The sequence below is a fragment of the Eschrichtius robustus genome, chromosome 10 (assembly GCF_028021215.1).
Source record: "Eschrichtius robustus isolate mEscRob2 chromosome 10, mEscRob2.pri, whole genome shotgun sequence".
Lineage (NCBI taxonomy): Eukaryota > Metazoa > Chordata > Mammalia > Artiodactyla > Eschrichtiidae > Eschrichtius > Eschrichtius robustus.
Window position 1 is genome coordinate 82,629,728 of NC_090833.1, and position 25,186 is coordinate 82,654,913.

Sequence of the window (25,186 nt, forward strand, 5' to 3'; positions counted from 1 at the left end):
ATATGGTAAAAATTACTATTGAAAAAAATCTCATTAAGTGAAGAAGTCTGAGCCAACTTTTCCTCTAGGATCACTTAATTAGAATCATATTCAGCACTCAATATATGTTCCCACTTAAGAAAGAAGGAAGCCTTCTCGCCCAGGCCTCCACCCCATTTTCACTGAATCCTGGCACTCAATGAATTCAACCCCAAATTAAGGGAGTTTCTTCATACTTCAGTTTCCCCATCTGTAAAATGGGGTAAACAGTATCTACTTGATAGAGTGGTTTTGACAATTAATGTGTAGATGCCTGTTACTATTATTCTTTTTTTTTTGTAGAGAGCTATAGCTAACTTTATGTGAATTCAACATTCTTTGAAAACTAATTAATTTGTTCAACATCTATCCAGATTTTTTCACTTGCTAGCTAGATATACTCAAACTCAAGTAAACTTACAACTGATTAGCTTTTTCATTTCCCTTCTGTTCTTATTCCACCCAGTGTAGTTTAATGGGCTCGAAACATTTGACTCTTCCAGCTTACCTTTCTAGTTTATTATAATTCTGCTCTTCTTCTGTAATAATTTTTGCTTTTCCTATTCTCTCATGTTATTTCAGTTTAGGTTTCTTCCCCCCACATCCTAGAGTCCAAGGATATTCAAAGATAGCTGATAAACATAGCCTGCAGGGCAAATATGGCCCATGACCTGTTTTTGTACAGCCCATGAGCTAAAAATGGTTTTTACATTTTTAAATGGTTGAAAAAAATAATAATAAAAAAATCTGAAAACTGTATGAAATTCAAACTTCAAGATCCATAAGTAACATTTTATTGGAACATAGTCATGCTCCCTCATTTATTATCTATAGCTGCCTCTGCACTACAAAGGCAGAGTAGTTTCAACAGAGGCTCCACGTGGCACTATCATACTGCTCTATACTGCTGTTCAGCATACCACAAATCACAGTGAGTCAGTTATACCTCATGCCATACGAATCACTGTAGCATGCTGTTATTTCTTTTTTCATTACCACTGCATACCAATTATGTCAGAACAAGAAGAAAAAGGGGAGAATTGGACTATGAATGCCCTGCTTTTAAGGCACAGAAGAATATGGATTACTTTATCAAATGAGATGGCAAAACCGTATTTACTATGCAATGACATTAAAAGAATACAATACACTTCAACACTGCTACAACACTTATCACAGTATTCCCAACTCACAGTAAAGTCAGAAAAATACAAAATCTAAAATACAATTATCTCATAATAGCCAAACTGCTTCACAAAAATAAAAAATGAAAATAAGGCTGCAACCAAAGTTAGGTTCCCAAATGGTTCTTTTGTTAGCCAAGCAAGGAAAGCAGTATACTAGTGATTAATTAGCATGGTTATTTAAATCTTGACTGCAGCAGCCAAATAAATGTGTCCAGAGAAAATAAACTTAAGACCATTAGCCTTTCAAGGAAAACAGTTTCTCAAGAGTTAAAGGACATTGGGCTGTACATCGATAAAGGACATTGGGCTCTACATCGATAATCAATTAAAAACCAATGCAGGGACTTCCCTGGTGGTCCAGTGGTTAAGACTCTGTGCTCCCAATGCAGGGGGCCTGGGTTCGATCCCTGGTCAGGGAGCTAGATCCCACATGCCACAATAAAGATCCCACACGCGGCAATGAAGATCCCACGTGCCACAACTAAGACCCGGCGCAGCCAAATAAATAAATAAATATATTTTTTAAAATTATACAGAAACTACATAATTTTTTTAAAATGCAAATTATTCTGAGTAGTATTCCTTGCTTCTTGACAAATGTTACTGATACTGCTCAGATCTTGTATTTGAGGAGTCAATATCAAGTTTGAAGTAACTGAAAAATTAGTTTTTATAAACAGTCTGCATGGACTAACTACAGGCAAAACTATTTTCAAAGTTGAGAGAACACTCATTTGGTACAACCTGAGGTAGAATCTGCTAAGATGTGCTACATCTGATGATGATAAAAACACATGTGGAGTATTAAAAGAATTACTTGGACAAAGATATAATGCTTATAAAGTATTTTTAATGCTTTAAGTATTTAAATGCTTATAAGGTATATAAAGACTATAGTTAATCACTGTCTTATTCATCAGCAGGTACTCTGGAACATATTTTGAACTTTCACATTATTCAACTGGTAAGAGTATCAATGATGAACTTCACATCACTCTTGTGAACTCAGCCATAGTCAATTTCATGAACTTTTGTCAGAAATACGCTGACTTGCCCAAACACACAGCAGTTTGACGGCTTGACAGAGGTCAAGTTTTCTGGTTTTGTTTGTTTGTGTTTAAAGAGGTAAAGTTTTACTGCAATTTTTTTAGCTCAGAGCTAAGACTGAAATTCTTCTGAACCACTCGACCACCATTATCAAACAATAAATGACTTTGGAAATTATCTTTTGCTAGAGACTTGTTAATGTTTCTCAATGAATTCCCAAAATTACAAGGCAAAACAGCATTTATACGCCAAACTCATACTGTGGTTAAGTCATTTTGACAACAAATGAAATTGTTTGAATCACAGGCAATGTCAGGCTGCTTTATACATTCTCGTGCTGTCAAGTTAAAACAAGCAGCAAGTTCTCCATTCCCACAAATGTGCAGTAAAGACAGTTTTGAACTCACAGTATTGTTCCAACAGCATTTTTTGGACCTCAGTGCAAGTGCAAAGAAATTTCCACATTTTAAAATTAATTTAATTGTATAATTGAGGCACTACCACCTAATCTTCAATTGGAAGTGATTAATCTGTCATGACACGCTAATAGCCAAAAAGAATCTAACAGAATCCTATAAATGCTTTCCAACTGATGAATATGCTACTATAATAATATATATATTTGGGGAATGAATACACATTTGAATGAAATAAGTAAAATCTCATTACCTATCAGTATTAACAGATGAACATTTGCAATTGACAAAAGGAAACACTGTGAACATCAATTAAGCAAAATGTCATCCCTAAAAAGAATTCCATTCCTATCATTAGTGGATATGTGTAAGAAAATGTTATACCCAATTATTATTACATTTTTAATTCCATCAATAAAAGAACTTGTGGAACTTTGTTTTCTCTCGTAATGTAATATTCTTTTTTTTTTTTTTGGCCACGCCGCGTGGCTTGCGGGATCCTAGTTCCCAGGGATCAAACCCACACTCTAGGCAGTGAAAACATGGAGTCCTAACCACTGGACCACTAGGGAATTCCCTTCATAATGTGATATTCTTGATTTTGCCTCTTGGCCTGCAAAGCCTAAAGTATTATTATCCCTTTGCAGAAAAAATTTGCTGACCCCTGCTCTAAGATTTCCTCACCTTGAGAGTGAACGCTTACAGGGCAAAAGAAGAGTCACGAATTTCACCTTTCAGGTATATGGGGTGTACTTATGAATATATATGCATAACTAACTAACTTCGAAGAGTTGAGTAAACATTATAATAGTAAAAAAATATACTAACAATGTTAAGCCATCAGGGTACATTCGTTTTTGTTGTTTCTTATTTTCCTTTGATGGAAATATTAACATGAAATCTTACATACTGTATCAAGCCATTAAATAAAAAATCTGAGTAAGAAGTTGCAAAACCATTTTTTGTTTGTAAGACAAAGTTGTTACTACAGACACCATGCTACAGTAAACAAACAATTCGCCTATCAGTGGGGAAACCCGATTAAACCTTTGTTGTCTTCTGCTCTTAGACCTCTAAAATGTGAATAAAGCATCTCTCTCAAAAGTCTGTCAGTAAGAATCAAATAAGCATTAAGTAAAATCAGAACAGGATAATTCTTTTCCTTGTTTTAAACATGGTATTATCTGGATGTTTAGACTTAGACTGCAGTGATCATTTTGTAATCTATACAAATATTGTATCATTACATTTTACACCTCACACCTGAAGCTAATACGTTATGTCAATCATACCTTAATTTTTTAAAATGGTATTAAATTTTTATAAAACCATTTTGTATTTTATCCAAAAACCTGATGGTATCCACTGTATTCTATAAAAGAATATATACTACAGTGACCACTGATTATTTCCTCTCAGTAGTTCCTCATCCAGCATCTCATTTTTCTACTTCCTCTGCCAAAACATAGGTATCTTTTAAAACATACCTAATCACTCTCACCTTAGGGACATGGCTCCATGCTTTCATTTCTTCTCATTTAAATGCTAACTATTAGGACTAAAATCATCATTCTGGCTACTGATTTTGGACCTAATTCTTAGCATGTTAAACATCTGAACAGTTGAAAAGGATATCCACTCACTGGGTCTAGTCTACAGAAAAATGACCAAAAGTAAATTCCTAACCTGCTCACACATCAGAATCTCTAGCAACTTTACACAAACACAGATCTTAAACCCCACTGTGGCAGATTCTGATCCATAAGGTCTGAGGTTAAGACTGAGAAATCTGATTTTTAAACAAATCTGGCAGGTACTCTGATGCAGCTAGTTTAGTCCTGGTGTCAGGAGTGGATACCCATTGATTTCTAGAAAAGAACACAAAACTGGACTAAAGCCAAGGAATATGTGTCCCAGTGATTAAGTACACAGGTAACTGTGTTACCCCTACACTTCAGTTTTCCTATGCTGTTGAAAGGAGAAGACAACCCACTTCTCCCAAACCATCTTATGAGAAGAGAAAACCACAAAACTGCCTCTGGAAACCTTCAGTAACCTTTTGCACTAAAATGCACACAAGTGATTAATACTAATTATTACGTATTTAAAGCATCCTTAAAAAACAAAAAAAGCACCTTGCAACATGAAAAGATAGCTCACAAAAGTTGTTCCTCATACGCACACAAGAGCACAAAGGATAACAGTATAAGAAATGTTTTCATTGTCTGAGTAAGTGAGAACAAAGGGAAAAAGGATCAGTTGTTATGAGCATACCTCCTACTCCAGGCCCCAAATTTGGCACAGTAGAACTCTGCCCGGCAGTGCCACTGGCAGCACCACTACTAGTGCCCCCCACAGCGCTGGTGGTGCCACTGGAAGCTGACGAACTCTGAGAAGCCTGTGGAGCCCATGGATTGGGTAATGGATCTCTATTTTCTGTACGGGAAGGTTGACTACCTTCACCTGAGGATGTATTGCTCACTAAGGAAGCAAACGGATTGCCACCAAACTGTAATAAAAGACACAAAAATCATAAAGAATAAGCTTTTGTCTTAAATAACAGATATGGAACTCTTTGTTAATGAAAATTGCATTTCTGCATATAAAGGCAACCCTCAACCACACACATACTTATGTTAAAACAGGAGCCTTGGCCTGAGCCTCAGACCCAGTGTTATTACCTGTTCTTGCGCAGCACTCAGCATTGGTTCCTGAATATCTGTGTACATGCGCCGTAAAGCATTATATCCCCCTGGGATGCTTTCCAGGTTGCTCAAAGCTCGGTCCTGGTTTCTCATCATTTCCTGCATCATTGCTGGATTCCTAGCAAGTTCCAATGTCTAAGAAAAAGATTTCCAGGGAGGAAAAAAAAAGGCGCTGAAATACACATGAACTATTTTAGCTATTAACTGCCACAGTTAATTTTATAAGTTTTCTAATTCTATGAATTAGCAATCTTCAATATTTAAATCAGAAAATTATTCTGAATCTGAATAATTCCTGTTGGAAATCACCTCAAAAAGCAAGCTAACATTCAAATAACATCAAAAGAGAAGCACTTTGTTATGCATGACTGTCCATCTCTTGAATTGGACTCTTTTTGTTTCTTAAATCTGCAAAATAACTATTTACAAAAATCTTTAAAATACAGCATAAAATTCAAAGTTCAGATAGTTCGAATTACAGCTTTGTTGAGTTTTCCTGAACAAGGATTAGGAATTTTTTTTTTTTTTTAGCTTATAAATATGGCAAGCTCTTTAAATACAGAAAATTAAATAGGAAGAAATAAGTATATAATTTCTTAGCTAAATGAAACTTTTCACATACTTGTCTCATAATATCTGGATTATTCAGCATATGACTAATTTCTGGATTTCTCTGTATCAACTGCTGCATTTGTGGATTGGCCATAATTAACTGCCTCATCAGGTCAGGATTTGAAAGCATGCTCTGGACAAAGGGATTCTCCATGATCTGGACCATCATTTCAGGATTGGACATAAGTTGCCGCTGCATCTGGCTCTGTAGTTCAGAGAAGTTGGTAGTATTCAAACCCAAGCTACTCAGACCTGCAAGTCCTCCAAGCCCACCTAAGAAGATAAAGGGAAAAACACACATAAATGAAATTCAGAAATTTTATCATTAATACGACTAGGCTAAAATATGAAGATGCAAAAATATTAACTGAATCAATAGCCTATTAACAGAAAACCATTCAGTTTAAAGCAAAAATAGAATTCCTATTACTTTCATAAGTACATGTTTAATTTCTATAATTCAGACTTGTAAAAAATGCATTCACTTTGATATTTAAGTATAAGCAATAAAACCAAATAAATATATATTTCCTATGTGTAGTATAATACAAAAATATATTTGGTCTTTGTCCCTGGTTCTAGGCACAGAGCTCCTAAAACCCTTAGAATTTCCTGACTGAAGGGAATGTCTTTTGTTATTTGTAACAAGCCCCTTTGGATCATACTTCATTTATGCTAATGATGTTTCTTAGGGTGGAGCCCCTAGACAGCCTCAGGATGGGGTGGTCACCACAAAGACCAAGTGATTTGACAGTTGGAACTTTCAGCCCCATCCACCAACCTCCAGGACTAGAAGAGGATATAGAGATGGAGTTCTGTGAAACTCTTGTGCAATGAGGTTCAGAAGCTCCTGGGCTGGTGAACACATCTAGGTGCTATTAGGAGGACACGCCCAGAGAGGGCATAGAAGCTCTGCACTCTTCCCCCACCCCCCATGCCTTGCCCTATGCTTCTCTTCCACTTGTCTATTTCTGAGATGTATCCTTTATAATAAACTGGTAAATTTAAGTAAAGTGTTCTCCTGAGTTCTGTGAGCCATTCTAGCAGATTACCAAACCTGATAAGGGGGTTGTGGGAACACCCGATTCACAGCCTGCCAGTCAGAAGTACTGGTCGCCTGAGACTTGGACTGGTATCTGAAGTAGCAGCAGTCATGGGGGACTAAGTCCTTTAACTTGTGGCATCTGACACTAACTCCAAGTAGGTAGTGTCAGAATTGTACCACTGGATACCCACCCAGGCAGTGTTGGAGAACTGGCTGGTGTCAGAAGAACACCCCGGAATATGTCCGCAAAGGAAGAAATGAAAAATATACAGTAGATTATACTTCTAATAATCTCTTTCCAGAAGACTACTTTAAGTTTAGCAAGTAGAATTCACCTATGACTGGTTGGAACAGAGCTGCTGCCAATCATGAAAATAGATGTCTCTCTGGAGGAATTAAATCATGGAGAAACCTAATAGATCCAAGAGGATGATTAAGTGCTTATTGTAAAACTTTGTAAAATTATATAACCAGCCAAATGCATTCATTCCTCACTTACTGAGCACTGTGCTACATGTTGGGAATAAGGTGACAAGAAAGACACAAGTATACCCTCAGAACTCAATCTGGTGGGAAAGACTAACAAAGAAAACCAATGCAGAATAAGTACTTCAAAAGAGACATTCACAGGATATCACGGTAATATAGTACCTAAGTGAAATGGCTGCTTTCCCACAAGATGACATTTAATGAACTTGGAAAATGAGTAAGTTGGCAAGAAGTAGGGAATGCTAGGAGGAAGATTTAATACTAGGCACAACAAACATCATATACAAAAGCACAGATATAAATGTGAGAATTGATGTATTCTTGAAACCACAAACAATTCAGTATGACCAAAAGGGCAGACAGCAGTGCTCACCAAACATCTCATGTACAGCCTTCTATTTCTTGTGCAGTTGGACAGGCCCATGTGACTAGTTATGGCCAAAGGATTGCAAGAAATGATGTGTGTCACTTCTGGCCCCAATACAGAATACAAGGTCCAGCTTGAGACACTTTAGCTGTCTATTCTGCCACATTCCAAATGGTGCAGCTACAAGATGGCAGAATTCCATTAGCTTGAGTCCCTGAGGACTATGTAGATGGAGGCCTCACTGACCAGTGAAGAACATGAAGCACGAGCAAACTATTACATTTAGAATGGATAAACAACAAGGTCCTACTGTATAGCACAGGGAACCATACTGAATATCCTGTGATAAACCATAATGGAAAAGAATATAAAAAAAGAATGTCTCTGGGTATAACTGAGTCACTTTGCTGTACAGCAGAGATTAGCACAGCACTGTAAATCAACTCTACTTCAATTAAATAAAAAATGAAGAATGAAGAAAAGCTTTAGAGCAAGAAATTAAGCTCTGTGGTAATAAGCCACTGAGTTTGGGGTTATCTATTACCACAGGATAGCCTATCCTAACTAGTATAACTGTTGAGATATGGTAAGAAATGGGGATGGAGAGGTAGATGGGGACTACATCACAAAGTCTTGAAAGATTTTAAAAGCAAGACAGTCACTTAAGATATTCTAATAACAGTGTGGAAATGACACAGAGCAGACATTTTTAAAAGTTGAGGAGCTACATCAAGGAAGTAACAACAGAATAGAATAACTGCATGGGGTGGGATAGAGAAGATTTTATGGACCAAGAGATTTGGTTGGGGAGAGGTAGTAGTTTGAGACAAGATGATGAGTTTTTATATTTGTTTTGTTCTTCTTTGCTTTCTAAGGAGGCACATACAGGCTAACGGACTCAGAGAACATCAGGCAATATCAAAGAGAGCTGAATACAAGGCATGGAGTTCAGAAGTGATGTGGGCTGAGGTAAAGATCTGAGAGTCAACAAGTTATAGTTAGGATAATGTCACTTGGGGAAAATAGAGTAAAAGAAGTGAAGAAAAACAAGGCAGAGCTCTGGGGAACAATACTAATATAAGGAATAGGAAGAAGAGACCCACAAATGAGAGAGAAAAAAACTGGTCAGAAAATTAACCAGGGAAAAAGAGTTATCAGGAGTTAAAAAAAATTTCAAGGAAAGACTGGTATGCATTGGAAGAGAGTGCATTAGATTTTAAATCACTTTCTTTTAATCTAAGTATCTAAAAATCTAAAAAAGTGTCCTCTAAATTTGGCAAGCTAAGAGGTCAATGGTGACTTTATCAAGGGAATTTTCAGTAAAGTGATGGGGACAAGAAATGGAGCACAGCAAACTTAGTGAAAGAGAAATACAGACAGAAAACAGAAAATGCCTTTTCCAAAGATAGCTGACAAAGGAAGCAAAAGAAAGGTGGTAGTGGGATTCTGTGGCTTTTAAACATGGAATAGACCTTAACGAAAAGAGACAGCAAAAGAAAAGCTGAATATATAGGGTAAATGGAATAACTGATGGAGAAAAGTAACTAAGATAGGAGGGGGTGGGAATGAGATAAGAAATGAAGGGACTAGGGAGATGTATGGCCTCAGACAAATTAACTAAAAGCCTCCGTGGGCTTCAATTTCTTTGCCTATAAAATGAGGGAAGAGGGGAGAGATTTACCTCAAAAATACCTTTCATGAGTCTGAACACTAAATAATTTCATCCTAATCTCTCTAGATTGTTCATGTTAATAATTTTGCCATCTAAAACTCATCTGCTTCAACCAAAAGAGACACATTTAACCCAAGATCATTTTAAAAAATAAGAGCATCAAACATTAAAAAAAAAGGCAAATGTGAATCCATGCCATTACAAGAAAACTTTTTCTGGAAGAGGTGGAAGATATGATCCTTGATATGTGAAAACTGTACATATTTTTAAAAATGTCATTTCAAGGTACTATACTTGTCATACAACTTCGGAACTGAAAGAAGCATTAAGCCATTTATCTACCTAGTTCAACTTTTGTTAGCTTCAGACTACTCTTTTCCCCAAAAAAACCTCCCAAAGAACCTCAGTGTAAAAACTGATATAAGAAAACTATTGATAGTTTTGGCTGATGCAGAAGATTCTTAACCACTGGGCTTGTTCCCAGGCCTCTTTGTGTGCATTTACAACAGTTAGAAAATCACTAATGCAATCTGATCCCTTCATTTTACAAACAAGAAAATTGTATTCAGGGGGTTAGCTTATGATCAACAACTAGCTAATCCTCTCCAGAGTCAATTATGTGGTGGTCGGATCAGGTATACATACAGTACATTTCTTTCATTATTGAAAAGAAATGTGTCACTCACTGACTACTTATTATATGTAAATGTAATCTAAGCAAGTACATCTGTATTCCCAACTACTACTCCCTTAATACCTACAACTACAGAAATAAGCTATACAAGTTTTTGTTTTCATTGCTAAAGTGACTTAATGTTTAATTCTATCATTTTATTTAAAACTACCCTGGGGGGAAGGAAGTTTTTTAAAAATCCTTATAAAAAATGACTAAAGATACTTACCTAAACCAAAAGGGTTGCTAGTGGCAGAACCAGATGTGGAGGTACTATTAGGAGCTGATGACGCGGTAGCATTGCTTCCACTGGTGTTGGTTTGCTGAGCTGAATGATCCTGAGGCCTAGGAAAAATAATTATATCATGGTATAAACACTGGAGCTAATTATTTCAAAAGAACCTCTGGAACTCCAATACGCAGAAATAAAGTTTAAGTTTTCAGAACTCAAATTATCATAGAGTAAACACCCTGAAATAACTAAGCACTAGGAACACAAATATAAAGAAACATAGTGAAACCCCACAAAATCCAAACTATATTTCAACTGCCCTTCCTCAAGTATACTGTCATAAATATTTTATTACTTTCAATCATACTGATTATGTAAGAGAAGGAGATAGGTCACCTCACAGAAGAGAATCCAATGACTGGTCACAATCACAAAGCTTGACTATATAAGCTATTTTTTATCTACCCCTTTCTAAGTTCTTAAGGGTTGGGGGGGCACTTTTACTCAGAACCTAAAAAAGTTAAAAGTAAAAAATAAAGAGAGACTTCACCAAAAGAAGGCTGAGAAATCAGTACAAGTAATAACTGATTATTACTTAATATCCTTAAGTAAAAAAATGAGAGTTTATTGGAAACCCCTTCCATGTGACATCAGTTAAGAGTTCTGAATTTCATTTCATCTGAATGATGATAAAATACCATATCTGAATAAGTCTAAGGGAGCTCTAGGAGCTCTTTCACTAAGTATAATAATTTTAAGTGAAAAGAAAATATACCAATTTGATTGGCGATATTTTTACTTAGTGGTACACAAATAAAGGTATCTCTTAAAAACTGAATGGTGCCTTAGATTTAATGAAACATGGTTACCAATTTGTGGTTTGCCAAGAAGATGAGTCACCCCTGATCTCTGTCCAAAAATCTCTCTAAACAAGAAAACACAGCTAAAAACATTAATTTGCTTGTTTTGTAATTCAAATAATATAATAACTCAATGATAAACCGTCTAAAATATCAGATGTGTAAGCATTAGCATTACTGAATCATTAAAACATTTGCTATCTACATGAGCAGCAAATAAATGAATTTTAATCCATTTACATATTAATGACAGAAAGCCATTTAAAGCCAAGACTGGTTATTTTTAAGAGAGAAATATAAACATTTATTCATGGTTTAAAGTTAAAAGTCTTCTAAAAACATACCTGTTTTGTGTTTTGATGACAAGGTGAACAGTAAGTCCATCATGAATTCCATGCTGACTCAAAGTATCTTGATCTTTTAAAATTTTTCCAGCAAATATCAACACAAGTTGGTCGGTATGGGATTTAAAACGTTTAGAGATTTCTTCCTTGAACTAAATAAGATAAAATAAATATGTATTACAGATGTTTGCATAACACCATCTAGTCTAGTTGCTAGAAGTACCTCAAAAGAAGCCCCCACTACAGATACTGCAACAATTCAAATATAAAGACATAGTATTTCTGTGTCCATATCTTGATCTTAGTCGGAAATGAGTGTTACCACTTCACTCATCTCTAATGCAAACATTTTATTACAGGTGTACATATCCTATATTCAATCGTCTGCTAAGATACAATAATTCACTTCTTTGTCATAGCCTTATTCTTTTTATATCAATGGTGCTAAACGTAGTTCAAGCCACACATAGCTCTTACCAAGTTTACAATAATCTTTTCCTCAGATTTCCATCTCGAATCCTGCTCCTTTCTAGTTCAATATAAAGAAAGCCAATTATACTGACTTTACGCCCCACCTCTTTCATTAAACATTTATTAACAAGCAGTAGCATGCAAATGCAAAGATAGAAAGCAAAAATCTTTTCCTGAAGGCGAGCAGTCAGTAAACCACAAAGTACAGAGGAAGCACAAAGGGTAGTTAGAGAAAGTTTTCCAGTGAAAACTAATTAGAAAGTAGCCAGGAAAACCTGAAGAAAGGCTTCCCAGGGACAAGAATAAAATGCAAAAACAGAATAGAAAAGAGTGTCATACTATAAGAAAAGCTTACTTATTCTACACTAGATCAGTTTCTCAAACCTTCATCAAAATCACCTGTATACTTAGGTTTTTTTACTCCACTGTCAAAGTCAGGAAACCTCAGGGTGGTAAAGAAATTCAAAGAATCACATCTTACCCCAATGCCGTACAGACACCAATGCCCTACAGAAGTGGCTCTCAATAGATGACAGCATTATCGCCAAGGCAATGTTTTGGAAATAAAAGGGGATATTTTTGGTTGTCCCACAGTAAGTGGAAAGACACAGTAAATAATGATATCTAACATTTTCTTGCAGGGGCAGGAGGGGAGATGAAGAGGAATACAAATATAAAGCAAGATAGGCCATATGTCAATCACTGTTGAAAATGAGAGGTACACAAAAGTTCATCACATTATACCTTTGTGTATAAATGAAATTTTCCATAATCAAGTTACAACATTCAATGTAACCAACTGGTTTTTTAAAAAATCATATAATGCGAAATTATACTGCAGTAAATATTCTGGACCTTTTCCATCTGAACTTTCCTTCCTTTATTTTAAAATATATGATAGAAAACCATAATTCAAAAAAACACATGCACCCCAATGTTCACAGCAGCTCTATTTACAATAGCCAGGACACGGAAGCAACCTAAATGTCCATCAACAGAGGAATGGATAACGAAGATCTGGTACATATATACAAAGAAATATTACTCAACCATAAAAAGGAATGAAATTGGGTCATTTATAGAGACGTGGACGGACCTAGAAAGCATCATACAGAGTGAAGTAAGTCAGAAAAAGAAAAGCAAATATCTTATAATGACACATATATGTGGAATCTAGAAAAATGGTATAGATGATCTTATTTGCAAAGCAGAAATAGAGACACAGACATAGAGAACAAATGTATGGGGGAAAGGGGTGGGGTGGGAGGAATTGGGAGACTGGGATTGACGCATATACATTATTGATACTATGTACAAAATAGACAATTGATAGGAACATACTGTATAGCACAGGGAACTCTACCTAATGCACTGTGGTAACCTAAATGGGAGGGAAGTCCAAAAGGGAGGAGATATCTGTATGTGTATGGCTGATTCATTTGTTGTGCAGTGGAGGCTAACACATTATAAAGCAACCATACTCCAATAAAAACTAATTGTAAAAAAAAGGAAATAAATGATATATAACCCTTTTACCTAAGATAAACAATTTCCAACAAGAAAAATCTTTTTAAAGTACCATTAGCACAATATTCTATATAAAGAAGTAAGTCAAACCATGATTTAACCATTCTCCTATTATTAAACATCTCATTCTCCCTTTGGCAGCTATTAGAAATAATAATAAGGTAACGAGCAGAACACATGTTTTTATAAGGATTGAATGAGAATGTATGTAAAATTCAAGCATCAGTCACATACGTGGTGGTCAATAAATAGTAGCTACTACAATGCCAGCTCTTTTAATCCTCAGTAACTTAAGAAGATGACTTTTAATCCTATTTCAGATATAGAAACAGAGAGGTTCAATATGTCCCCCTCCTCTGACAGTGACACAGCTAATAAACTGCTAGGTTAAGCTTGAAATCTAGGTTTGACTTCAAGAACATCAAAACATTTTCATATGTAAAATGAGGTTAATCTAAGTTTGTGTTTCTTAACCTTAAACTAAGAAATCCTTTTCAGAATCCTTGATACACCTCATGTCATTCCAAAATATATAATTTAATTGTTTAACATACAATTATATAGCATTTTAGCACATTTTAGGACTTGAAGGTAAGATGCTAGATTGATGACACACATCTCTTACCTCCTTTCAAATCCCCATTGAAACAACGATGAAAGATTTCTTCATGCTTTATGGAGATATAACTCACATATACAATTCACCCATTTAAGGTGTACAATGGTTTTTAGTATATTCACAGATAGGTGCTACCATCACCACAGTCAATTATGAAATTTTCATCTTCTCAAAAAGAAACCAGTACCCTTTAGCTATCACCTCCCTATTCTCCCATCACTCCAAACCATAAGAAACCACTAATCGGGGAGTTCCCTGGTGGTCCAGTGGTTAGGGCTAGGCACTTTCACTGCCAGGGCCCCAGGTTCAATCCCTGGTTGGGGAACTAAGATTCTGCAATCCGCGTGGCACGGCCAAAAAAAAAGCCAGTGACTCCACAAATACCAATTTTTTAAAAAAAGAAAAAAGAAACCACTCACTGATCTACTTTCTGTCAAATAGATTTGCCTATGCTGGACATTTCACAATAAGTGAAATCATATAATATGCAATGTTTGCAAGGTGCATCCATGTCATAGTATATAGCAATACTTCCTTTTTATGGCCAAACAACATTCTACTGTATGAATACACAACATTTTGTTTATTCATTCATCAATTGATGGGCATTGGGGCTGTTTCCACCTTTGGGCTATTATGAATAATGTTGCTATAAACATTCATGTACAAGTTTTTCTGTGGACATATGTTTTCATTTCTCTTGGGTATATACCTAGATGTGGAATTAAATTACTGGGTCATACGGTAACTCTTGATTTAATCATTTGAGGAACCACCAAAGTGTTATCCGAAGTGGCTAATGGCTATACCATTGTACAATCCTACCAGCAATGTATAAGGGTTCTCATCTCTCCATGCCTTCACCAATATTTATTACCTGACTGGTTTTTTTAATAGCCATCCTAGTAGATGTGCAGTAGTTTTGATTTGCATTCCCCTGATGGCTAACAATGTTGAGCATCTTTTCATGTGCCTATTTATATATCTTCTTTGGACAACTTTATTAACATCCTTTGCCATTTTTTAATTGGGTTATTTGCCTTCCTATTACTGAGTTGTAAAAATTCCTTATATATTCTACATACAAGTCTTATCAGACATACGATCTGCACAAAGAAATTTTTAAAGCAGAAACTCAGACAACAGAACAAATTGAGACCTTTCAGTCTTAACTGGAACAAAGTTTTGAACCCAGACATCCAGTGGACCCAAGAGAACTGAATCCTGAACTGGCAATACAGAAAGCCAAGCTAAAAGCTAATTCAATCCCCACAATCTACAGAATTCCTGGAAGACTTGACATGGTACCACCAGAGGCTGAGGATAAGGTATAAGGTGAGAGGTGCCTAAGGGCTAAAATAAGGGGATTTGAAAGTCTAAGAAGCAGACACATCTTCACTGCACACTAAGCAAGCAACTGTCCCTCCCCAAACCCAACAAAAGACTAGAAGATTTTTTTTTCTCTCTGGAAGGGGAACAGAGGGTCTCTGAACTAAAGAACACACCAGACACAATGAGAACAGACATACAACACTAAAAACAGAAGATTAAGTAAACAGAGACATACCAGATGCTGAGCCTTTCCCCCTTCACCTCACACCTATCAAACAGAATGCTGGCATCTGGACCTTCAACATCCAAGCAGAAAGATTATAATATATAGTGTCTCCAAGGAGAATCTAACCAGGCTAAAATAAAAGAACTTAGAGATAAAGACCTAAGAGTTTTCCCCAGTTAGTCACCCTAAAGCAGTGGTTCCTAAAGTGAATGGAGGCCTCTATCTGCCCTGGGAGGCATTTGGCAATGTCTAAAGACATTTCTGGTTGTCACAACAGGGCTTAAGTACCACTGGTGGGTAGAGACCGAAGATGGTGAACATCCTACAATGCACAGAACAACCCCAACGACAAAGAATTTTCCAACTCAAAATGTAATCAATAACAAGATTGAGAAACTGCTGTACTTCTCAAAGTGCTGTCCCCAGATGAGCAACATTCACCATTCTCAGGTTAACTTGGTAGAAATGCAAATTCTCAGGCCCAAACCAAATCAGAAACTCTGAGGATGGGGCCCAGTAATCTATGGCTTAACAAGCTTCCCAGGTGATTCTGATGGACACTACTAAGAACCACTGCCTGCTCTAGGTCTAATAAATTTCCCCCAGATTTGTAGGCAATAAAGGAATACATTAAGTGACATTAAAAGGATACAGCTACTAAAATCAACAAAAAAGGTGTCCTTAACAAATAAATTGCTACGGGGAAAAAGCAGAGGAGAACCTATAGATGAAATGATACTTTTAAGTACACAAGGGACACTCAACCAAGGTAAGACCATAAACTGGGTCATAAAAACAGACCTTGGAAATTTTAAATAATTGAACCATATAAGTATATTCCTTGACAATAATGGAATTACACTAGAAGTCAATAACAGAAAGATATCTGGAAAACTCCCTAATTAAACAAAATACTTCTAAAGAATTCATGGGTCAAAAAGAAAGTCTTGAGGAGCAATTAGAAAATATTTTCAACTGAACAAAAATGAAGTTACAATATGTCAAAATTTCTGAGATGCAACTAAAGCAATGCCTAGGAAAATTTACAGTATTAAAGGCTTAAATTTAAGAAAGATCACAAATCAGTAATCTAAGTTTCAACCTTTAGAAACTAGACAAAGAGCAAATGAAACCCAACAAAAAATAAAAATAAGAGCAGAAATCAAAATAAAAACAGAAAAATAAGAAAAAAATCTTTTAAAATATTAGTAAAACTGATTAACCTCTAACTAGAATGGCCAAGAAAAAAAACAGAGAAAACATAGACTAGCAATATCAGTAACAACAGAAGGAAATGACTACAGACCTCACAGATTTTATTAATAGAATAAGGAAAACTACATGCAAGTATTTGACAACTTGGATGAAATGGACCAATTTCTTGAAAGATTCAAGCTGCCAGAACTCATTCACTCTCTTCTGAAAACAGAAGAGGAAACACTTCTCAATTTACTTCGTGAGGCCAATATTACCCTGATACCAAAACCAGAAAAGAAAACTAGGGACCAATATCCCTCATGAACACAGATGCAGAAATCCTCTGTAAAATACTAGCAAACAAATCCAGCAATATAGAACAAGAGTAATTCTTCATTACCAAGTTAGGTTTATCCTAGAAATGTGAGGCTAAGTAAGTCAACATTTGAAAAATCAATAATTCACCACACTGACAAAAGAAAAAGAAAATCCACACCGTCTTATTAATCGATAGTAAAAAAGCATTTGAAAGCATTCATTCATGACTAAAGTCCCAAGGAATCAGGAATAAAAGGGAACTACCCAGATCTGATAAAGCACATCTACAAAATATCTACAATTTGGTGTAGTAATGGTGAACAACTGAATGCTTTCCCTCTAAGATCAGTAACAAAGCAAGGATGTATGCTCTCTATTCACTCTATTCAACATATTAAAAATGTCAGCCAATGAAACGAGGCAGGAAAAAGAAATAAAAGCATACTTGCCAGAAAAGAAAAAATAGGAAACTTATCAGTCCCTTGCAATGTATGAGCTTTATTTGGATCCCACTTGAAAAAAAAAATCTTTTGCAAGAGAATGAGAAAACAAGCCAGACTGGGAGAAAATATTTGGAAATGACACATCTGATAAAGGACGGTTACCCAAAGTATACAAAGAACTCTTAAAACTCAACAAGAAACTGAACAACCCAATTAAAAAATGGGCAAAAAATTTTAACAGACATCTCATCAAAAAAGATATACAAATGGTAAATAAGCATGTCCGTAAAGATGCTCTGCATCATAGGCCATTAGAGGAATTGCCAATTAAAATAAGGAGACTGCGCTATACAACTACTAGGATGGCCAAACCAAAACAGATAACACTACCAAATTCTGGCAACGATATGGAACAATAGAAACTCTCATTCACTGCTGATGGGAATACAAAATGGTATAGCCACTTTGGAAGACAGTTTAGCAATTTCTTACAAAACTAAACATACTCTTACCATTCGATCCAGCAATCACCCTCTCCTTGGTATTTACCCAAAGGAATTGAGAACTTATGTCCAGACAAAACCTGCACACAGATGTATATAGCAGCTTTATTCATTAATGTTAAAACTTTGAAGCAACCAAGAAATTCTTCTACAGGTGAATGGATAAATAAACCTTGGACATTATCCAAGACAGACAATGGGATATTATTCAGCAATAAAAAGAAATGAGCTATCAAACTATGAACTATCAAACCATGAAAAGAACCATAGAGGAACCTTAAATGCATACTACTAAGTCAAATAAGCCAATCTAAAAGGTTATGTACTGTATAATTCCAACTAGATGACATTCTGGAAAGAACAAAACTATGGAGACAGTAAATGGATCAGTGGTTGCCAGGAGTTAGGGTAGAGGTAGAGCACATACACTATACATTTGCCAAAACACCAAGAGTGAATCTTAAACTATGAACTTTGAGTGATAATGATGTGTCAGTAGAGGTCCATCAATTGTAACAAATGTACCACCTTGCGACGGATGTCGATGGTGGGGGGGGGGTTAAAGTAGGGGGAGCAGGGAGTATGGGAACTCTGTACTTTGTGCTCTATTAGCTGTAAATCTAAAACTGCTCGAAAAAGTAAAGTCTATTTTTTAAAAGTTAAAGCTACATAATAATAAATTCATGCTAACATTACACTTAAAAAATCATTTTGAAACAATGGGGAAATTCTGGACTGGTGAAATTAAGACATTATTAATTGGTAAAGCAGGATAATATATTGCATTTTTTAAAGGGATCCTTAGCTTTTAGAGATACATGCTGAAATATTAAAGGATGAAGTGATATAAGGCATGAGAGATGCATCAAAATAATGGGGTATGGAAAGGGGCCTTAAGGGAAAGTACACCTGAAACAAGACTGGCTCCAAAATTAATTGTCAAAGCTGGGTGAAGGATTCATGGCGGGGCTAACTTACGATTATCTCTACTTCTGTATACTTGAAATTATCCATGATTTAAAAATTAAGAAAAAAATTATAAAAGGGGAAGAGTAACTGGCAAACTAAAATTTTATATCCAGTGCAAAATCCCTCAAAATGAAATCAAAATAGACATTTTCAGACGCACAAAAACAGAGAATTTGTTACCCAGCATATACAGACTACAGGAAATGTTCCTCAGACAGAAGAAAATGATCCTCTCCTAGATGAAGGAATAAAAAAATGGGAAGAATAAATTGAAATAAAAACTGACTTTATAAAGCATTAGTAACAATGTTTTGTGTTGGAATGAAGAAAAGAAGAGAGGAAACAAGGAAGGAAGGAAGATCAAGTGTAGTCCACAGGCAGGTAAACAGTGTTCAACTGTTCTAAGGTTCTTGAATTAACTGGAAAGTACAAGTACTTACTGATTTAGACATTTTATAAGATGCATATAGTAATCTCTAGGATAACTACTAAAAGAATAGTTTAAGCAGCATGCATCTACCAACCTAATAAAAGGGGCAGCTGGGAAAAAGGGGGGGAACAATTGGAATAATACAAAACAATCCAAAAGAAAGAGAAAAAAGCAACATAGAAGAGACAGGAAAAACAGAAATCAAACAGTATAATGGTAAACGTAAACCAAATGTATCAGTGATTACATAACAGACTATGTGTTAAAAAGATAAAATTGCCGGACTGGATTTAGAAACCCAACTTCATGCTGCTTAAAAAAGATATACACATAAACTACTAAGGAAAAGAAAGATTGAAAATAAAAAGAATGAATAAAGATAGTCCATGCAAAAACTAACCAAATAAAGTTAGTGAGGCTACTCTAATTGACAAAGCAAACTTTTTTCTTAAACTGAAGTGTAGTTTATTTACAGTGTTGTGTTAATTACTGCTGTACAACAAAGTGACTCAGTTATACACATATATACATTCTTTTTCATATTCTTTTCCATTATGGTTTATCACATGATATTGAATATAGTTCCCTGGAAAAAGCAAACTTTAATACAAAAGCAACTAGGACATTTCAACATTATAAAGTGTTCAACTCACAAGAAGATAAAACTTTAAATGTATATGTACATAATACAGCTTCAGAATACATAAAGCAAAAATTAAATTGAACTACAGAGAAAAACAGACTAATCCAAAAGTACAGTAAAATATTTTAGCATATTTACCTCAGTAACTGATAAAATAAAATAGGACCAAAAGAAAAAAAAAAGGATATAAAAGCTTTGAACAACAAAATTAACTGATGACCCAACTGGCATGTATAGAACACTGTACTCAACAACTACAGAATAAGTATTCTTTTAAAATACATTTACAAACTTATATACTGGGCCATAAAGCAAGTCGACATATTTCAAAAATTTTCAATCATATGGAGTATGTACTCTAACTACATGCAAATTAAACAGTACCTTGCAATTAAACAATACCAAAAAGATGAATCAATAAAATATTAGTTCAACTGGAAAAGATTTCCTGAACAGGACATAAAAAGATTTAGCCATAAAAAAGGCACAATAAATTAAACTATCATTAATAGAGTAAAAAGATAAGCAACAAAGAAAAAATATCTACAATACCAAAAACCAACAAAGCTTGAATCCAGATTTTATACATAAAGCATGAAAATCAGCAAGACACAACCCAACTGAAAACTAGTCAATAGACTGAAATAGGAACTTCACAAAAATGAAATCTAAATGGCCAATAATACAGAGGAAGCGGACTCATCCTAATTAACAACATCAGGTAACTTTAAAACCAGTGACACACCCACCCAACAGTCCAGTATAAAGACTGTTACAGGGACTTCCCTGGTGGTCCAGTGGTTAAAAATCCACCTTCCAATGCAGGGGACGCAGGCTCGATCCCCGGTGGGGGAACTAAGAGCCCACATGCCGCAGGGCAACTAAGCCCGCGCGCCACAGCTACAAAGCCCACACGCTCTGGAGCCTGTTGGCCACGACTAGAGAAGCCCGGGTGCCGCAACAAAAGATCTCATGTGCTGCAATGAAGGCCCGATGCAGCCTAATAAATAAATAAATAAATAAATAAATAAATAAATAAATAAATAAATAAACAAACAAAGTGGTTGTACTATTAAAAAAGACTGTTACAGACTGCTGCAGAGGATTTGGAGCAACTGGAATCCACATATATTGTGAACAGAAGTATAAATTCACATATTTCAGAAGAACATTTCACAGTAGAAGCTGAATGTATGCTTGTTGTATGACTCAACAATTCTACTTCTGGGATTTTATCTAACAAATTATGTGTTCACACAGGTACACCAAAAGACACGTTCAATGAAGTTCAAACTTTATTACCCCAAAACTTAAAACTACCCAAACCCTCAACTGTAGAACAAATTGTGATACATTCAATAGACTGTTACACACGATGACAACACATGAACTACAGCCACATGTCACCATGGATCAATGTAGAGCAAAAGCAGCCAATCACAAATGACAATAAACTACATTATTTCATTAACATAAGTTATCATTAACATAAGTTAAAAGAGAGGAAAGGGGCAAAAACCGTAGTGTCAAAAGTGAGAAAAGTTGTAGTTAAGAGGAGGTGGTGATTGTAAGGGATCACAAGTGACATCTGGGAAGCTGATAATATTCTGCTTCTAACTTTTGTGCTAATAAATGAAGCTGTACATTTATGTGTGCATTGTTCTGTACTATACTTAAATTAAAATAGGTTTAAAAGTTGATTGTGAATGCCCTACACATAAGAAACAGCAGGAAGTCAAAACATAAATGACCAACTTTCCTGAGCATCCAATTTCAAGTGACTCACCTAGCCAGAAAGCTATCATATACTTTGTCTTGGGTAGGTCATCAGAAACAAATTGGGATGAAGATACCCTAGTTTTAAGAGTCACAGATGTAGAAAACAAACTTATGGTTTCCAGGGGGTAAAGGGGGAGGGATAAATTGAGACATTGGGACTGACATATACACACTACTATACGTAAAACAGATAGCCAATAAGAACCTACTGTATAGCACAGGTAACTCTACTCAATACTCTGTAATGACCTACATGGGAAAAGAATGTAAAAAAAGGGTGGATATATGTATATGTATAACTGATTCACTTTGCTGTACACCTGAAACACAACATTGGAAATCAACTATACTCCAATAAAAATTTAAAAATAAATAAATAAAATTTGTCTTGGGGGAAGAAAAAAAAAAGATACCTTAGTTTTAGGTAGCAGACCAGAGTGGCTATAAGACATGTAAATCACAGCAGGGATGATCACCCAAGAATAAGAGATGGTCATCCATGAACATCATAATCTAGCATCAAATGCTTATAGAACAGTTGTGAACAGTTTAGTTGAGCCCTTAGTAATATTTAAGGGCTGGAATCCTACTAGCCATGAGTTGTCAGTGTTAGGAAGGATAGGTGGGCTTTCTGGACAGACTAGGGGCTTCTCTATGGTATCCTAGATGCAAAGGAGTAAAATCCTATGGCACACAGTTCAAAAAGCATTTACATTCATTGCTAATTTAGCAGCTACACTGTGCCTGGAACCACACCCCCACATCATCTCATTCAATCCTCACAACAAAATCTCAAGAAACCAAAGTCCTTAATAAGACCCATAAGAAATAACTTCCTCCTACAGAATTACAGCATTGTTGAAAATTAACATCACTGATACTAGGATCCTCTAGCCTCATGGAACTCTTGGTTCTGAGGGGCACCTAAGGCAATTCAAAAGTATGAGTTTATAGCACTTCATGGTGAAAGTTGGAAAGCATTATGACAGAGATAGGGTACAGCTATACTTCTAGTACCATACAAAGGGAAACTGTATAAACTGACTACCTATTATAATCTAATTCTTATACAAACAAATTTTACATTTCAAACAACCGATGTCAAACAATTTAGGTATTAGAACTACTCCCAAATAGACTAATGTAATATTCATTTACTCTGAGTAAATTACCCAAAGCTTGGAACAAACTTACAAAAACCAAGGATTACGACGCTCAACAGCCTGCCACTCCACTGGAAACAAAAATGAATAAACCGCTGGGGAGGAGACAAAACAAGACGGCGGAGTAGAAGGATGTGCTCTCACTCTCTCTTGCGAGAATACCAGAATCACAACTAGCTGCTGAACAATCATCGACAGTAAGACACTGGAACTCAGCAAAAAAGATACCCCACATTCAAAGACAAAGGAGAAGCCACAATGAGACGGTAGGAGGAGCGCAATCAGAGTAAAATCAAATCCCATAGCTGGTGGGTGGGTGACTCACAGACTGGCGAACACTTATACCACAGAATTCCACCAACTGGAGTGAAGGTTCTGAGCCCCACGTCAGGCTTCCCAACCTGGGGGTCCGGCAACGGGAGGAGGAATTCATAGAGAATCAGACTTTGAAGCCTAGTGGGAATTGACTGCAGGACTTCGACAGGACTGGGGGAAGCAGAGACCCCACTCGTGGAGGCCGCACACAAAATAGTGTGTGCATCGGGACCCAGAGGAAGGAGCAGTGACCCTGGGAGAGACTGAACCAGACCTACCTGCTAGTGTTGGAAGGTCTCCTGCAGAGGCGGGGGGGTGGCTCTGTTTCACCGTGGGGACAAGGACACTGGCAGCAGAAGTTCTGGGAAGTACTCCTTGGCGTGAGCCCTCCCAGAGTCTGTCATTAGCCCCACAAAGGGGTCCAGGTAGGCTCCAGGGTTGGGTTGCCTCAGGCAAAACAACCAACAGGGAGGGAACCCAACCCCACCCATCAACAGTCAAGTGGATTAAACTTTTACTGAGCTCTGGCTGCCAAAGCAACAGTCAGCTCTACCCACCACCAGAGCCTCCCATCAAGCCTCTTAGATAGCCTCAACCACCAGAGGGCAGACAGCAGAAGCAAGAAAAACTACAATCCTGCAGCCTGTGGACCAAAAACCACATTCACAGAAAGATAGACAAGATGAAAAGGCAGAGGGCTATATACCAGTTGAAGGAACAAGAAAAAACCCCAGAAAAACAACTAAATGAAGTGGAGATAGGCAACCTTCCAGAAAAAGAATTCAGAATAATGATAGTGAAGATGATCCAGGACCTCGGAATAAGAATGGAGGCAAAGATTGAGAAGATGCAAGAAATGATTAACAAAGACCTAGAAGAATTAAAGAACAAACAAACAGAGATGACCAATACAATAACTGAAATGAAAACTACACTAGAAGGAATCAATAGCAGAATAACTGAGGCAGAAGAACGGATAAGTGACCTGGAAGACAGAATGGTGGAATTCACTGCCGCAGAACAGAATAAAGAAAAAAGAATGAAAAGAAATGAAGACAGCCTAAGAGACCTCTGGGACAACATTAAACGCAACAACATTTGCATTATAGGGGTCCCAGAAGGAGAAGAGAGAGAGAAAGGACCAGAGAAAATATTTGAAGAGATTATAGTTGAAAACTTCCCTAACATGGGAAAGGAAATAGCCACCCAAGTCCATGAAGCGCAGAGAGTCCCATACAGGATAAACCCAAGGAGAAACACGCCGAGACACATAGTAATCAAATTGGCAAAAATTAAAGACAAAGAAAAATTATTGAAAGCAGCAAGGGAAAAACGACAAATAACATACAAGGGAACTCCCATAAGGTAAACAGCTGATTTCTCAGCAGAAACTCTGCAAGCCAGAAGGGAGTGACATGATATACTTAAAGTGATGAAAGGGAAGAACCTACAACCAAGATTACTCTACCCGGCAAGGATCTCATTTAGATTTGATGGAGAAATCAAAAGCTTTACAGACAAGCAAAAGCTAAGAGAATTCAGCACCACAAAACCAGCTCTACAAAAAATGCTAAAGGAACTTCT

The 25,186-nt window shown here is 36.3% G+C and overlaps 1 protein-coding gene across 2 annotated transcripts in view; it reads right to left on the reverse strand.

Annotated features, from left to right (window-relative positions):
• UBQLN1 (ubiquilin 1) overlaps positions 1 to 25,186 on the reverse strand; it is a 56,365-nt gene that overhangs the window by 15,973 nt on the left and 15,206 nt on the right. For both annotated transcript variants that reach the window (XM_068553594.1, XM_068553593.1), the window contains exons 2-6: positions 11,668 to 11,819; positions 10,461 to 10,576; positions 5,996 to 6,258; positions 5,350 to 5,508; positions 4,943 to 5,177 (exon numbers count right to left, since the gene is read on the reverse strand). In XM_068553594.1, the coding sequence (XP_068409695.1) occupies positions 4,943 to 5,177; positions 5,350 to 5,508; positions 5,996 to 6,258; positions 10,461 to 10,576; positions 11,668 to 11,819 (925 nt within the window). The remainder of the gene's footprint in view (positions 1 to 4,942; positions 5,178 to 5,349; positions 5,509 to 5,995; positions 6,259 to 10,460; positions 10,577 to 11,667; positions 11,820 to 25,186) is intronic.